This window comes from Agelaius phoeniceus, chromosome Z (genome assembly GCF_051311805.1).
Source record: "Agelaius phoeniceus isolate bAgePho1 chromosome Z, bAgePho1.hap1, whole genome shotgun sequence".
Classification (NCBI taxonomy): domain Eukaryota; kingdom Metazoa; phylum Chordata; class Aves; order Passeriformes; family Icteridae; genus Agelaius; species Agelaius phoeniceus.
The window spans coordinates 23,541,211-23,559,597 of NC_135303.1; the positions used below are offsets into that span (position 1 = coordinate 23,541,211).

An 18,387-nucleotide genomic window follows, 5' to 3' on the forward strand; every position below is an offset into this window, starting at 1 on the left:
TAGCAAGTATATCACCAATTATCTTATTCAAGATAAGTACTTCAAGTACAAGAAGTTTATATAAATACTTATTTGTCTTTTTCTCACTTTAACTTCAATAACAAAAGTTATTATATGCCTATAATCTGCTATTCAAAAACTGTAAATTATGATCTAATACAGAGAACAGGATACAAAATCCTTCTCTATGCTAAATAATTTTACCAATATAAAAATTTATTAAAAATAAAGCAAATGTTCTCATTAACCTTAGAAGTGATTGATTGTTCTGCACCAATAACATTCAGTATGTTCAAAGCTCATCTATTTTTTATGGAAATCCTACAACCTGCTAGTTAAACTAAAGGTTAAATATACATAAAGTCTTAAAACAAGACAAAAGTATTCCATATGTATGTAGCTGATAAGCAGAGTACACAAACACATACATAAATCTGTTCACATTTAAAAACCCAACGCCTTAAGAAACCCTCCATTGTCCCACAAAGACTTTAAAGATAAAGAGTGTGCTATCTATGGAATATTAAGAAACCATGTTTATTAAGTTAGGAATTGCCTCTTAAGTTCCAAACTCAACTAACATAACAATTACAATAGAAAGAATTAATCAAAACCATAATCAGAGCTAAACATTATGGTTGCTTTCACAGATCAGTCCTCAACAAGCATTTTATTTGAAGTAAGAGGGAAGTCCAGGGCACATTTTACTGGTTTAACAACAATTATAAAAATACATATATGCAAAAGTATGTAACTAATTTATTTCTTTATGTATAACACGCAAATGCAGAAATGTAAGTGAAGGGTGTATATATATATATATACATATATATATGTATGTACTCTGTATAAATTAAATAAACAGTCTGAAAATTTTCAAGATTTGAATCAATATGATTTTTATACTTATATATCATATGTTTAAGTGGTATATGCACATGTGCCCAAGCAACAGAGAAATCAGCAAGAATCATACAAAACAAAATCAAATTCAATCTTAGTAATAAAGATTGCAGATTTCTACATACAACACAAAACCACAAAGACATGTATTTATTTTATTTTTTAAGAATAGTCATAATTAAATTAGAATGATGCATGTTCCGTATTTGTTCTGTATTTTGTCTTGGCAGCTCCTGCATACTCAGGCAGAGCCATTAAACACATGCGTACAGCAGCTTACTTGTTGAATTATGTATTTAAAGTACTTACAATTACTAGGGATTTGACTGTGATCTGTACATGAATACATATTTTGGACTTAATTTTTTGCACTGGCATTTCTTCTTCTAAATACACTTTAAATTCTACCACAAACTCAGTTAAAATTAGGTTTTTCCATGACCTAACAAAGGTAATAACACTATCTTTAAATGTAAGCTTTATGACACTAAGAATATACACAACATTTTTTCAGTAGTAAAATTTGACCCATAAACTAAGTGATATACTTATGTTAATTTACCTTTTAAAAGATATTGTGTGTTGTTCATTTTTTTGACAGGGCTTCCATTCATACTGAACACATGTTTAAAACCACTACATTTTCTCTCAATAAGGAAAATCACTTTATCCACTATCATACTCATTCTCTTTCAATAAAAAAATCAATCATCAAATACTTATTTCCAAGTTCAACTTGTTTTACTCTGATTTACACATGCTGTTCAAATCAGTTCAAATTCTTTCAATTCTACCTGGTACTCTTGGTACTGCTTTTAATAGTATTTGACATTTTAAAAGAACAAGGAGAAAAAGAAACTTTATACATATTATAATAAATTTACGCTTAGAAGTTTGTGATCTGGTATTGCTCAGAGCCCTAATTTTTTATAAGAAAAAAAAACCCACCAAAATTAAATCTGTTATATAGGTTTCAAAGTAATAAAGATCTGACTGAGCCCATTGAATAAGGCAATTGCATCGGTTGTCTAAATGGTAGCAATGTCAATGTCAGATATGTGGTTATCTTTTCATCTTGGCCTATTCTCAAATGTAAAAATCAAATGTTTGAAGGACATTTCACTGACCTGTTATGGCCTCTTCTACTCTCCAACACAATACTACTATTCCTCATATAAGTGCCACATTTTGGATAAAAACCCACTTCATCCACGATGCCTTTGCGACATCTGGCGGTCCTTATTATACATAAACTTTAAGTTTGTTTCTTTGTTGGGTGTTTTCAGTTGCTGTTGGGTACTTTTAGTATAATAATTTTACTCTATTTATTTATTTATTTGCAAACTTACTAGCATGTAAAACTTCAGTCCAAAAGGCTTTGATACCCCCTAGCAGGGGAACAAAAGCAATCTAGTTTGCAAAAACACAAGGCCTACCATGAGTCCATATGGAGCAAAAGGTCACAAATCTTGAGATGCAGTGACATTATGACAATAAGACACTTTTGAGACAGAAGCTGACTCATTTTGAATATAAAAAGGACACTGATCAAATTCTCCCACGCATTTAAAACTATGGAGAAGAATAAGCATGAGGAGAACCTGATGTAGATGCGTAACCGAGGAGAGTTAAAACATACCCTTTAGTTTTCACAATTACAAGATGCCACCAAAAACTTGACAAGTCTGCTTCAGAAGATTTAAAAGCATTATTTTTATGTCATTATCGGATGCTGAGAAAATTTTATTAAAGGAAAAAACACTGTTCACAGAGTGAGCGTTCCCTATAAGAACTCAGCTCTTTTAAAATTAATTCAGTTATGCCAAAGTTTGTTCTACATGTTTCAGTCCTATTATTTATCATTTCAATAAACTATGAGAAAAATATTATAAGCAACAGAAAAATTATCTTCCCTTCTATATCCTTCTTCCTTAGCTATTTCACTGCAGTAGGAAAACCTCATTCTAATTTCTTTATTACAGTAACTGCAGGGGTATTTGATATCAACTTTGTGAAACCATAACTTTGCTATTTCTTAGCCCAGCAGGAGAAACTAGTGCATTAAAACTTCACTTGTTCTAACAATTTTTATTTCAAACCAAGAGATGATACAGTAACCAAAGATTAAAGGTATATTACTTGAGATATAGAGCATCACTTCTTTAAATTCTAATTTGCTGCATCATGATAAAGATTTAGTTAAATACACTACTGTTCCAAAATGAATAATATAGTAAATTGTTTGTCCCCATATGAACAGATATGTAGCATGTATTACTAACATTCAAGAAAAATTTCTAATAAATCATAACTGAATCAAATTGAAAAAAATAATCTCTCAAAACTGCTCTTGGTGTGGACTGGATTTAGTGAACAGTCTAATGGTATAGTTCACTATTTCCTTATTTTACAACAAAAGATTCCTGCATCATTAGAATATCTAGTAGGTGCCTGTAAAAGCCACCATTCAAATTTTAATTAAAATTTCAGTAGCCTGTGTTTTCAGTGTGTGTATATGGACAAGATACAAAACTATGCACTGCAGCACAAGCACATGATTCTCTGCAGATTACAGACACATAACCAAATATGTGAGAAATACAAGCCAAAGAAACACTGTTAATTCTAAGTAGTCTTCTCATGCCACAAAACTGCAGGCATACAATCTAGCCTAACATGTTGCATTGAAGTTATTGTACTGAATTCACAGAGACAACTCATTAAGGTTGTGAGTGAGCACATTCAGGATTATGTTTTAGTATGGAATAAAAAGATTAAGTAGTCATTGAACTCCATGTACAAAAATTTAGCATGTGACAACATAGATTAAAATCAGAAAACTAAGCAAATTTAAAAAAACAAATCAGGAAATGTCATAAACTAATGAAAGAATTAAAGTATCATGGTATAAGGAGGAGCATTCCTTCTCCAAAGGAAGATCAATCCTCACTGAAATAAAGATAAATAAGTAAACAACAAACTGACAACACGTACTTCTAGAAGTATTAGAGCAATTCCTTTAAGCTGTTATGAACTAAAGCATGGTCTTTTAAGACATCAGAATCTGTTAATTTTCTATGAAAAATTTTTACCAATAGTGAAAACACTATGAAAGCCTGATCACACAAACCTTGTTCTGGACTCACGCCTTTCCTGATGAAAAAGTAATAGAAAAAAGCAGCACTTTTTGTCAGATAAGTATCTCTGAATTTTTCTTGCTCATAAAGTTATAGACTGAAGCTGGTTAACTCACATCAGTTAATATCCAAATATTGAGGCTTGGGCATGATATTGGAGTATGATCTGTGAGCATAACTTCATAGTATATGAATCCCATAGGTCACCTTGAACTATGACAATATGGCACTGAAGTTTAGATAGACAGAGATCAATGACCATTCATTTTTAATGCTAAAATTCTGAAACCACTCTATCAAATTTTACTATGCAACAACCATCTATCACTGAGATACGCAAAGAATACCCAATTGTCTCTGCGTTCACTTAGAGGTTATAAAGCCCACTGTTTCTATTGCATGATCTAACAGTGATTCCATGTGAAACAATAAAAAATGAGATGCCAAAAATAAGACAGAAATGGAAAATAAATTTACTGTTAAAGAGCTACGACATATTTTTAAAGGTTTCTTTTTTGCTTGAAAGACAAGAAAACCTTTTATTGTCTACATACCATTTACAGAGGTTTAACTATATATCATATTAATGCTCTCAGTTTTTATCCCAATGTACTGTTAAATTACCCATGTAATTATCCCAAGAGAAATCATGATGATTATTTTACTGACTATATTTATTGACTGATATAATTACATTAATACTTTTGTGGGAAGAGTTTGGTAGTATTTAAATTCAGCTATCACGCTTTTTATTAGTAAAATTAAAAGGATAATTTCTGTATTATTTTAGAGGGTGGGTCTTTTTACAGAGATGCTTAATTTCTGGGTTAAAGCAACAACAGAAAGCTAATGAGAAAAAATTTAGGCAATAATTTATGGTCAAACATGAAACAAAACTAAAATTGTCCCTGATCCCAATAGTGAAATCTCTTTAAAATGCAAAAAATGGTTGTTAAATAACAACAGTTCTTTCTAAAATGACAACATGATAGCTGTATATGCCTTAACAAGCCCTCCAATAACAAGCAGTAGGACAACATTTGAGTAAACAGAAAAAGTCTGTTACAAATATAACTTAAAGAGATGTTTATTCAAATATCTGCTGACAGAACCTTGTAAAGGCAAAGCAGTTATAACTTTTGATATACCAATAATATAAGACCTTATTGCTGCAATAAATGCAGCACCATTGTTTCCTCATCTTTTGTGTGCACTATGGTGTTTACTGATTCAGCAGGCACTATATTTATGTACAGTTCAATTTACTTAAATTCAATAAGACCAAAATAACTTTGCAACTGGCAATCCTGGAAATAAAAAAAAAAAAAAAGTGAGTGAAGAATGTGGGTTGCAAATTAAATCTATTTCTGGATATGAAGACCAAAAGTAAGACAGATGTTCTAAAGAGGGAAACAGAAGATCAGACTACGGCTATTAAGAAATTACTTATCCCAGATGATGGTGGGAAACTGTTCTCATCTGCCTCAGATTTTAGAGAGTAATTTTTATTATACTGAACATTTATTTTTGGAAAAAATGTGAAAATTGGGGAGACCAAGGAATTAGCAAATACAAAAATTCTAACAAATTCATACACTCTGATAGAGTAAAATTAATTTTTATCCATGGGGAATATATCAATTTAAAGATAATCTGAGGGAAAAAAAATTGATGAGGAAGTATAAGACTTCTGACTAGACTCTTCTTCATTCCAGGGATGCAGAAAGTTTAAGGAAGCACGATGTGGAAAAATTGTATGGTGATTTCAGTCTTTGGCTTCTTATTGTGGGTTTTTCCCATCAGTGCAGGTGAAAAATTCAGTGCAGGTTGATTAACTAATAAAATCTTCTAAGTAATTTCACTTTAAACATTTTATGACTGTCTACATTGCAGCACTACAGCATGACTGAATCTTTGTTCCAGATGATTTTTTTAGTAGGGGAAATATTGAAAAGTCATGAAGAAAATAGCCAGTCATTTATATGCAGAAAATCCCTGTATTAAATTTTTTTCTGTCAAAACTTCCATGCACATTTTCTGTGTACAGAAATTTATAATATTAAAACTCTTTACATTAATCATTGCAATCAAAACTGTGTTTCCGTTTAAATGAATATGTTGTATTAAAATAAACAAAGGGTGAAAACAGTGTCAGTTACTTTTGTTTCCTAAACTATATAGTATTGCTTGGAAAACAAAAAAATTTTTTTTTTTTTAAATAAAGGAACTCAATAATGAAAATATGAAAAGAGTTGTGTTTTTCAAGTAAAATGGAAAGACAAAAGTTTAAGAATGTTTGTAGATGTGCCTTGTTTAACAGTTTTATGTGTTGGATGTGACTTTCACAGTCTGTTGGCTGTTGCAGGAAAGACATCACATCTGTGACTTGGCTGTTGATTAATGAGTCTTTCAATTCCCTGCTACCATCTGAAGAAGGGCTGTGGCATTACTAAGCTTCATTGGTTTACTCGCCTTCAGCTGTAGTGCTACCAAGGTATCTTCCATAAAGAAAATCACACCTGGTTAAGGCTAATGAAAACCTTAATATGTCATTTTCTAGACAAGTCAAAAAGCATGTAAAACTAGACAAAAGATGTATTCAAGCAACATGAATGCAGCTTTGTCATAACCTGTCAATTTAAAGACTAACATGAAAAAGCTTTCTTCAATGACATTTTACAGTGTCAACTATCAGAATGACAATTCTTAATTCCCTCTTTGGTATTTGAGGCAGTATGCACAATGGTTTCCCACTCTTCTCAAAGACTAAATTTTGTTGTTAGACCCTAGAAAGAAGTTAAGAGGGGAAGAAAAATCCCAATCAAAAAGTTTTTCTGGGTCGAATCATCAGTCAGCATCAGAAACACCCAAATCACTGTATATAGGCAGATTTTAAACTTACTACTTCCTTCACCAACATTGCTGTATCTGCATCATGACTGTAAAATTTCCAAGGTCAGTTTGACATTAACAACTCAAATTAGGGAAGAAGCAATAAGACCTCTAACACTTGTCATCCTTTCTTAAGCAGTGCCAACCTGGCAAGACAGAGGAAGTACATTCAGGAAAGCCATGAGAGAAGTCAATAACTTTGGGAAAGCCATAGCTCTAAGAGACAACAGTTACAGCTGCAAAGGTCTGGGATCTGCACTGTGGCCACCACCACTGTATGCTTTGTCCTGACCTTGAAATATTCACTGTTTCAAGAACAAAGCAAGTGCTTTTTTGTTGCAACAGTGAACACTTTAAGGTCAGGACAAAGCATACAGTGTTCCCCATCCCATTCAGAGAAAAACTAATGGGATTACCACTTCCTAAAATGAATGCAAGGTGATTCAAATTAGATAACCCTTAAAGCCTCACTAAAGCTGAGTCACCTCCCCTTTGCTGCCACAAAGGAACTGAGGATAGCAACAGCCACCACAGATCAGCTACTATGTGATAGCTTTGTATCTTAAATTTAGTCAAAAGAACTAGGTTCTACTCTTTACTTTGCTACAGACCAATTTTGCAGCGTAGAAGAAAGCTTAAAAGTGACTTGCATGACCAGATTTTCCATTTGTTTAACTCTGATACTAATACTTCCCCCTCTACCTTATGGGGAACTTGCATGTCTCAGCTCATTACAGCTTACAAAGAAATTGAGATCCCTGTATGGAAATTGAATTACTCTACATTACTAAAACTTTGATGAAACATCCCTTATCTAAAAGCAGAAAAAGGTTGAAACAATGCCTTGATGGACAAGACAGACTTTTAGCTTGTCAGTTTGTGCCCTGCAGCCTCTTCCCTTGCAGGTGTAGCAAGAAAGTCTATAGATAAGACGAGAAGCTAAGTCGCTGTGTACAATCAGGGAAGTCAGTACTTTGAATCCAATAATTCACATTTATACATTTAGCAATTACACATTACACTTACATTACACTTACAATTGCTATATAACTATGTATCTACTAAGAATGGAAACTTGGATCAATAGAGGTCTGAAAGAGGAAAAAGAAAAGAATAGATAAGAAAAATGAACATGAGTATCTCCACTTAGGAATCCCTAGTGAGAACAGAATTTGAGACAGAGTTGAAAGGAGGGCAAATTATTTACAGATGAAAGGAAATATCTGTTTTTAAGAAAAGCCACCCAAGTCACAGGATAGCAATAACCAGGCTAATTATACAGTGATAAAACAGTGAAGTGCCACACTTCCAAGTGATGATTTATAGAATACAAGTACTTGGTTATGAAGAAAAGATACATACCTTTAAAGGAACCAATGAATCCTAACAATAAATACACAAATGTATTATTAACACAATACATTGAATATACCTAGCAGTATAAAGCCATCCTGGTTCTGGGCAGGACAGTGTTAATTTTTGCACTAGCCACGAAGGGGCATGGCTGAGACCTGGAGGTTACTCTATACCACCTCATGTAGTTTTCTGGGTATGGGGAAAGGGTTTTCTTCGGAGACAGTGGGGTGGAGGGAGCAGTGGGGTATTATCTCTTGTCAGGGGGTTTCCATGTGAATTGCTTGCCTCTTTCTTGTACCCTCTGTTGTTAGTATTGTTGCTGTTACTACTTGTTTTCTTCATTCAGTGAATTGTTTCCAGTAAATTACTCTTGTTTCAACCCATGATGTTTATGTTTTGTGCCTCCAATTCCCCTCTCCACAGCACCACGGGGGAGGGGAGGGAAGGGGGAAATGAGTAAGCAGTGGTTCAGTGGTTTGGAGAGTCTCAGCATGGGGCACTACATTGTGGAATACCATTCCTAAACCAAGACAAAAGCATATCAAAGGATATAAAAATGCAGACAAATGTGATTTGAATGGGGAATGTAATTTAAATGGGGAACCAAGATAGTGTGAGACATTATTAGAAGAAAGAAGTTTGGATCACAGGTCTCTGCCCTAGCCAACACGCTGTGCTTACTACATTTTTGAATGCAAAAAGATGTACCAGCTTTCTTCTTACAATATTTTCTTCTTACAATACTTTCTACTTTTGTATTCATTTTATTTCCACTTTTTCTTGAAGGCAGGTTTGAGTATCAAAAAAAGCATCCAATTAGCATTGTATTGGAAACCTTTTATAAAATTTAAGCAATTTTATAGTTGTTAATTAAAGGAGAGCTGGTTAGTACATGATTTTGTATTTCAAGGCTAGCAGAGGCCTCATCATAAAAGACTCCCAAGTATTAAAAAGTAGCTCATATTAAGTAAGGTTAAATGGGATATGGCAATCCTTATGTTTTTAGCACCTTCTGTTGGAGATTGTCATCAGAGAGTTATTTTTTTGTCATATTATTCATCAATATATCTGCACAAGAGAGAGACTGATAACAATCAGAAAAGTGTATTGCATATGGGGAGCCTCATCTTTATCCTCATTTACTTGTGAAATTCACGCTGTAAGTGTATACATGATAGGGGCTTGAGTGGCAGTCAAACAGTGTGTACTACTGTTCCCTTTTGCTTATTGATGTATGTTCTGCCACCAATGCTTCAGAAGTGCCAGGCAAGGAACTAAGCCTACTTCTAACAGATTTTTTAAAGTCACAGTATGGTTTGATTAGCTATGTCAGAAGAGGATAAGCAGACAAAAGATAATCCTTGTGATGACAGATGTGTGACATATACCTTGTTATTGACCAACTCATTTATGGAACAGGAACCTTGCTTACCCAGAAAGGTAAAAGTGAGATTTTCCGCAAAATCCCATTGGCTTTTTTTTTCATACATCCAGCACCAGGGTCTAAGCCTGACTTTGTGATTAACCAAAAGATGTACAATAATGGATTAATACCTTTCACCTGCTTCTTTTGATACAGGAGCAATGAGATACTGCCTTTCATAGCCTCCTACGCATTTTAGAAAGTCTGTTATCATATGCATTATAAGGGCATCATTTATAGTAACACCAAGCAGGTGATGATTACTGCAATATTAATGGCACCCTAGCTCTTCACCAACCAACATTAGTAGTTGACTTGCAACTGTAGCAACAGTATAAATTTCCAATATCCAGCAAATTTGGATACCAAAGATCTGGGAGCATCTGCAGTTTAGAAGACAGATTAACATACCTAGAAGTACACTAGATATAAGACTGCTGTCCTCTGCCATGCAGATAAGCTCTCTGTCTTGGCATTGTGTCAGTAACTGCTCTTCCATCATTTGTTTCTTTCACAAACAAAATTGTTAGAGAACTTCCCATCTTTTAATACCCTGGAGGTTTTTTTTCACTCATTTCTCAGACTAGAGACTTTTGTAAAGTTTTATAAAAAATCTTTGACAGACAACAAAACACATACAGTTTGTTGGCATTCTTTTCAGTTTCAAAACTACATAATAAATTTTTCCACACGTTGATAAACTAGATTTTAAAAGTGCGTTTTCTGGATATCTAGATAATCAACAACACAATGAATATAAACATTTTCTATAAATAGTTCACCATATGGCTATCATTCTCAACAGATGGTGTCTGTGTATTCACTAGAATATACAAGAGCTATGCAAATTTTGCCCTGCAATCATTCAAAATTCTAAACAAGATTTTCTTACTTCAGTTTTATTAAGCTTAATCAAAGTCAAAACACGTAATTTTATCCCTTAGCTCTAATATGGGGAAAAAAATGCCACAACTGTATAAACAAATCAATTTGCAAAAGGCAGTACAGTTGAAAGGATTTTAATAAAGAGACACTAGATACAAGATTTTCTCAATCCTAGGACAATACTCTGCTGCTAATGATATTTTTAACCCACCCAAAAAGCAGACCGACCTGTAAACAGTCCAGTAGTTCATCAACAAGAATGCAGTCTGGACTATGTTATGAAAAAATCTCTAGTCCAAGGGATCTGAGAGTTTATATGTATTTTGGTGCAAATGTTCTCATATGCATTGTAATGGCATCACTTACAGTAACACCAAGCAGGTGATGATTACTGCAGTATTAACGGCACCCTTGCTCTTCACCAACCATCATTAATAGTTGACTTGTAGCTGTAGCAACAGAGGCTACTAGAAAGCCGATAGATTTTATCCAGTTTTTGTAAAAAACAAACTTACTCAATTTTTTACAGTTTCCTGAAAGCCAATATATAAACATCTCCATTTTTTCAACTTTCAGAAGTTCAGAATCTTTATCAACACATGACCAAAAGTTGGCAAGATACTTGGCTATCCTGTTCCAACTTAAAACTATTTAAGCTCATATCACTGTATAAACATTTTCTGGAAAGTTCTTCTTGAGCTACACTGGCTTGTCTGTTGGAAATCAAATTCTAATTTTCAGTTTAGACATTTTTATAGCATTTCTTATCCACTTGAACAAATACTAGTTTTAATTTCTATAGTTTTTCAAACTTGTTACTATTTCTCACCTGACACACTTACGGTAAAAGTAACACATTCCCATTCCTCTCTTAGTTATTAAGTTGTTAAGCTTTCTGTTCTGAAGGTCCTGACTGTTGTTGGCTTTGCCAGTCACGAGTTCTTCTCTATCTATTTCTATAACTCCCAGCATGCTCCTGTAGCAGGATCTACATCATTCCAACTAAATCACTACTTGTCCCTGCACAGACACCAGCTCTTAGTGGAACATCCCTAAGTGTAGAGGAGGGAATCTCAGAACTGCAAATAACTGCAATTCCTCTTCAGAATTCCTCTTCAGAACTGCAAATAACTGCAATACTGGATAATGGCTTCACATGTTACAAAAATGTCTCTTTTTCCTCCTCTTTATAGTGACAGCAATATCTTAACATTATCGTAGAGTATTCAGTGCACCTGAAAGTCCTGCACAACTGCAGACAGCAAGTCACATCTCAAAGCCCTACAAAATAATAATATCTTCTAACCATGTACAAATTGCCAAGATATTCCTCTGAAAATTAATGGTCATAAATTTAACTTTTATATAAAGGAGAGTACATACACAAGAAGAATAATGCACGGTAGTGTGCTCTGGAATTGTGCCTCAGTGTTGACAACACATGAGCTTTTTACCTACTGCTAAGTACTTGCTGATTTTCAACACACTGATTTGACCAGACAATAACAACTGTAACTTTATGAGCAGGACACTAAATATAAGTGAAGATATGGGTAATTAAACAACAATTGCTCTTCTTGCTTTAATACATGTATTAGAGGTAAGGAACTCCCATTTGTTATTGGAGTAGCTAAAAGGATGAACAAGTGACAAGTGAGTCCAAGACTTGAAAAGGCATATGTGTGTAGGATATTTTTTAAACCTGTATAAATCAAGTTCATAGGTTAGTTGAATGTTAATGGTCTTATTGCTAAAAGATACTGTTTCAAGTATAATTGAGAAATACATTTTAACTTTTATTCTTCCAGTTCAAACTATATACATAATATATATACATACGTATTATTTATTTTTGAGTAAATTAAAATCAGATAGGTTGAAGTTTGTTAAATTCAATGGCCTTAGAGCTTGCTAAATTGTAGCATTGTGTCGTTTATACGGGTTTTATTGTAAAGTTGGTCATTTTTTATAAGTTAAGATTTGGTTTGACCCTCGGTTCCCCCCATGTTCTCCCTCATAATGGTTTGTTCCTCCCACCAGTGACCTGTCCATCATTGTAACCAACCCCTTTCATTTTGAGAAATTTCTATGTCAATCATCCCTTACTTAAGATATGATTTGTCCCCTGAGCCTTTTCCCTCCCCTGGGCCATTCTTATTGGTTCAGTTGTGTCCCTCGCTCCTCCCCTGGGCTTTGTTCCCTCGTGTCTCCTCCCATCACACGCTTCCCCTTTATCAGTGCCTCCCCAAGGTTTTTTCCCTGACACCGTTACTGGCCCTGCCTGGGTCGATGAGGCGCCTTGGCATCCGCACGTGTGTCCACTCCTTCCTTCCTTCGCCTCAGTGCTTCGCAGTCCCGCTCTTGCCTGCGTCACCACACTGCAGATGTAGCCACTACTCAGGGGTTCTCACAGAGCACCTGGGAGTGGCGGGATTCGTGGTCTCCACCGGTCACTCTGGGAGCGGCTAGCCAGCACCCGTCAGCTCCAGTAGCCGCGGACGAGACTGCACTAAATTGATGTTTTGTCAAATGCTTTTTATTGATTCAATGTTGCTTTTAAGTTTTTCTAAAGTTCCCTGATTTTCTCAAGTTTGCCAGTTAAGTTTTTACTGTTATGACTCTTGAGGAGTATCTTGTATTCCTCCCTTGCATCTAACTCAGGGTGCTTACGTAAATCCCTGTAAGCCCCTTTCAGGGAATCAGTGAGAGGATTCCGGAGCCCTACAACCACCACATCTTTAATTTGAAAAATTTCCTGGACGCTTTTACTTTGAGGATCACAGGAATGCATGGATTAGATTCCCATCATTGTGTGAAGCCAGCAATGAGTAGTAGACAACAATTCATTTCCTTTTTAACCAGTCCTAAAAGTATTTTACTTTCCCCTAACCACCAACCAATTAATTTGCCCAACACTTGCTGGCTCTGGGACAATGCTCTCATAACACATTCTCACCTAACTCAGTCATTAACTAGGTTAGGGGAGCACTTCCCTTGTAAATGAGTCCCCTAAGCATTTTCACTTTTTTTTTTCCTCAAAAGAAAGACTGTGCTTTTTAAACTTCATATGCAACTGACAGTATTTTTTCTTGAAATATGAAAATAAGTAAATAAATACCATTCTAACATCACTGTGAACTGGTGAAAATATTTTTGCCCGCAGAGACATAACTATTCAGGGAAAGCTTTAGCATGTGTCAAAGGAAGGAGTAATTTAAATATTGTGGTGCTCCACTTTATAAACTGATTGTTCTGAAACAGCTCAAGTACTGCCTGTGGTTTTGTTTAACTCATCTCAGGAGGGAAAGAGTAGAAACAGAACAGGTCCACCATAAATGGGAGGTCAAAATAATCACACACTCATTCAGCTTGAACATTAAGTCTTGAGCACAAGTAATGCAGATTTATGCAGTTCTAGGAAGGATCAGGAAGAATCACCTAAAGATAGGGCTCACTTGAGTCTTCCTGCAAAGCTTGTTTGTGTAGCCACAAGAACAGCTAGAATTGTCCTAGTCAGCTGGAAAGTATGAGCAGACCCTCTTAAGCTATGATAAAAATAAAGTCAGATAAAGACAAGGTGTGCTGTCGATGCCAGCTGCTATGGCAGATTCTGGATCAGCTATTCTACTTTTTATGATCACAGTGGATCTAAATGATGTGCTGGTTTGCAGAGTGGTTGAAATAATAGATCCATGCTCTAATCATTCATTACTTGCATAATGTCACTTCTAGATGAGAATTTCCTTACCATGTAGAAGGGCAATGAATTAAGACATTTTCAAATTAGGAAAGATTACAACAATTAGGAAATTAATTAAATTTTAAAAAATAGATGATATGACAAGGATGTGAAATACAGAGAAGGAGAGAGGAGGCATACACATGATTTCTTTCTAATATCTATAAAGAGATCAGAAGAAAAATAAAATGCGTTTTAAGGGAACAGTGAATATGAAATGTCCACACAAAATACTTCCTTTGCAAATCACAGCAGCCCTTTGCTCCCTTTGGCTCATACTGACGACAATAACATGAAGTTCAAGAACCAGTTTTAGTCTAAGAGCCTCTTTTAGAAGGACAATCTACTTCATTTTTAATGAAGGACATGAGATAGCAATCAACAGGAGAACCATCAAAATAAAAATAAAAAATAGTACTGTATTTTCTCTGACATTTAACACAAAAAGTCTGTGAAGTTTCACATTCTGTCTGGTAACAGGTAACAAAGGACATCAAGAAGAGAACGGAATAACAAATTTTTGCTGGCATGATTTTTTGTGCAATTAAACTTTTGGGAAAGAACAATTTGGGTAGGGAAAGAAGTAATCTTATCTGAATTAAGATGGAAGACTCAAAACAGACTAAAACTATTTGAAATGAAGGAATAATTAAATGTTTAAGACTAACTGATAGTGATAAATTGAGAAAATGAGACAAAAACCCCAAAACCTTTATGACATGCAAATTCACACACTTTTGAAATCATCACTCTAGTTTCTTGCTAGAGGAACAGTCAGTTCAAAAGTTGACTGATGGGATCTTATTAGGTATCATCAGGAGGATTAAGAATTAAGAAGTGAATGTCTTAGTTCAGTGTGCAACATGTAAGTTTTCACAAGTGACAAATATTAACAAAACAAATAACAAACAAACAAACAAACCACACTACCCCCAAAAAAAATTCCACCTAAATTTTTCTGAATTTAAGATATTGCAGTTTCTGAATTAAGCAGTTACATTTTACAAGTGAAAAAGCAATGAAATATGAGTAAAAGTTTTATTAATTGAAAACTATTAAGGAAACACTTTCTATTTCTAGCTACACTTGTGGTGCCCCCAACTGAATTTAAGATCCTTTGCAATTTGAGTAAACATAGCCTAAATTCTGTGCTGAAATTTTCCTGAGCAGTATAGGTTTGCAAAAGTTACTAATTTTTTCCAAAGCCTCTTTTAAGTGCAATATCAACATATATTCATATACTTCTGTCTCAGACACAAAGAACAAATTATACACCTCAAAACAGGAATTGAAAGACATCTGAGTATGGATCAAATACTACAGAAAACATGTTGCTACTTTTTAAAACTATGTATTTTAAAAGAAATGCAGAATTTGCTTTACAAATTTCACCACTAAAATCTTTGTGAATTCACTATGACAAAGTCAAAAATACAAAAGGAAAATGTGATGATTTGCCAAAATCCCGTTACCTGTGTGACAGCAGCACCTTGAAGGCCATCTGATTCAGTCCCAAGTGACCTGGCAGCAAGCTTGACCAATCCCAGTTCCATTCAGTAATGGCTGACTGTTGATACATGGCAAGAAGCTAGTTAGTTATTCATCAGCATTAATATGATCAGTACATTAAAGCTCCAGCTATGATATACTAACAAAAGAGGGGCATCTAGAATGAGGACTTAGAAAGATGTTATCAATCATTTCCACAGAAGAAAGTTTTTATTCCAATAAAATGGCAATTAATTAATTAGGGACATAGCCACAGTTTATAAAAAAAACAAATCAGTTTTTTTAACCATTATTATTCCAACTGTTGATGGCATTCTGATCAACTACTTTGTCTGTGAGCTTTATTCTTTGTCCAAAAAGCAAAATAGTTGGTAACTTTCTATGTAACAGCAATTTGTATTTTCTGCTGTCAGCAAAAAGTTATGTCATGAAAAATTTGGCATAGCTGGAGTTGAAGAAGTAACGTGTATCATAATTAGAGTGATTTAATGCTGTATTATAAACAGCATTAAATCTAGAAAATAGGAACAAGTATAACTCCATAGTGCTTATTTAATAAACAAAAGCAATCTACATCATCAGTGGGCAGACAAGAGACCATACACAACATTCTTATTTTTAAAAAAACAGTAAATCCTGTTGCATAATGTTCCTTATCATTGTCATCAATGGCCAAGTAGTGACTATAATCTTCTTGGGAGGAAGTAAGTACAAAGTTATTGCCGTAACACTGAAACATCACCGAGTAGTAAAAAAAAATGTTTAAGCAAGTCAAAACAATGAAAATAAACCTAAATAAATAGTAAAGTATAACTTGGAGTGTATCTTTTTCTTCTTACAGACAACACTTGGTTCCTCTGGGAGAGCAGAATCACTGCAATCCTCCTATTCCTCCCATCTATATTTCATCACTTTCCTTCACCTTACCTAATTTACTCCCTATCCCCCACCTTTGCCATGCATGTTAAAGTAAAGTAGAAAAACAAAGGTGAAACACAGAGTACGAAGGGGAAATAAGGGTAACAAGAAAAAACAAAATACTGAGAAAACAGAAAGCAAATGAACAAGAAAAGGTTCCTTGTCAGTGCTCTGGCATCTTTACAGGCACTGGAAATAATTTTCATTGGAAACGAGACACTCAGCTATACTGATCACTGTTTTATAAATGGACAGTCCCACACCACTAAATAAATGTACAATTTAATGGTAAAGGGAACTGAACTATTTAATAATATCATTAAACTTGAAATAGAATCAGAGGAGAGAATTATAGAATGATTGAGGTTTGAAGGGATCTGAAAGATCACTATGTTCCAACCTCTTGCTATGTGCAAGGCACATCTATCACTAGAGCAGATTTCTCAGAGCTCTGCCCAGCCTAGCCTGGAATGTTTTAAACAGATGGGGAAACCACAGCTTCGCTAGGCAACCTGTTACACTGCCTCACAACTCTCACAGGAAATAATTTCTTTCAAATATCTAATCTAAAGCTACTCTCTGTTTGAATCCATTCCACTTTGTCCCCTTTACATGCTCATGTACATTGTCCTCCTCCATCTTTCTTGTAAGCTTCTTTCAAGTACTGCAAGGCTGCAATTAGGTCACACTGAAGCCATCTCTTTTCCAGGCCAAACAATTGCAATTCTTCATAGGAGAAGTGCTCCATCCCTCTAGTGACATTTTGCTGTTCCTCCTCTGGACTGGCTCCAGCAGCTCCATGTCCTTCCTGTGCTGGGGACCCCAGAGCTGAATGCAGCACTGCAGGTGGGCTCTCACCAGAATGGAGTAGAGGAGCAGAATCAACTCCCTTTACCTGCTGGTCATGCTCCTTTTGATGCAGCCCATCAAACAGCTGGCTTCCTGGGCTGAATATGAGGAAGAACTTCTTTACTGCCTGGCTGACTGAGCACTGGAACATACTCCCCAGAGAGAATGGTGAGTCTTCCTCACTGGAGATACTCAAGAACCATCTGGACACAATTCTCTGCCCCTGTGCTCTAGGATAACCCTGCTTGAGCTGGGAGGTTGGACCACATGACCCACGGTGGTCCCTTCCAATCTCACCCATTCTGTGGATCTCTGATTCTTGATTGGAAGGCCCCTTTCAACTCAAGGTATTCTATGATTCTATTGATTCAAAGATTCTATAAAGCATGCTTCTCTGGAGTGAGGAGCCTTGAGCAGCCTTGTGGAATTGGTATTTGTCTCCTTTTTCAGGATATTAACACTTTTATTGCAACATGACAATGATTAAGCATTCATTAAATAAGTAAGAAAAACAAGTATATTTTACAGCAATATAACTGATTAAATAGACCAAAATAGTCAAAACTGGAGAGATTACACTGTATATAAGCAGGGCTGCACTGAAAAAGGATGCATTTCCACACAAGTTTGTAAAGTGAATTTTGTGTCACTGCAATACCACATCTTTTCAAATATTTTAATTGAATGCTGGAATCAAAAACGCTGATGACATATTAAGAATATATGAGAAACAATGGCATAAGATTTTTTAAGTATAAAAGTGGTATCAGAAACTA

At 34.9% G+C, this 18,387-nt stretch overlaps 1 protein-coding gene across 4 annotated transcripts in view; it reads right to left on the reverse strand.

Moving 5' to 3' along the window:
- The window catches only part of KIAA0825 (KIAA0825 ortholog), a 231,294-nt gene that overhangs the window by 92,195 nt on the left and 120,712 nt on the right, over positions 1 to 18,387 (reverse strand). For all 4 annotated transcript variants that reach the window (XM_077171844.1, XM_054652196.2, XM_077171843.1 and 1 more), the window contains one exon: positions 15,808 to 15,902. In XM_077171844.1, the coding sequence (XP_077027959.1) occupies positions 15,808 to 15,902 (95 nt within the window). The remainder of the gene's footprint in view (positions 1 to 15,807; positions 15,903 to 18,387) is intronic.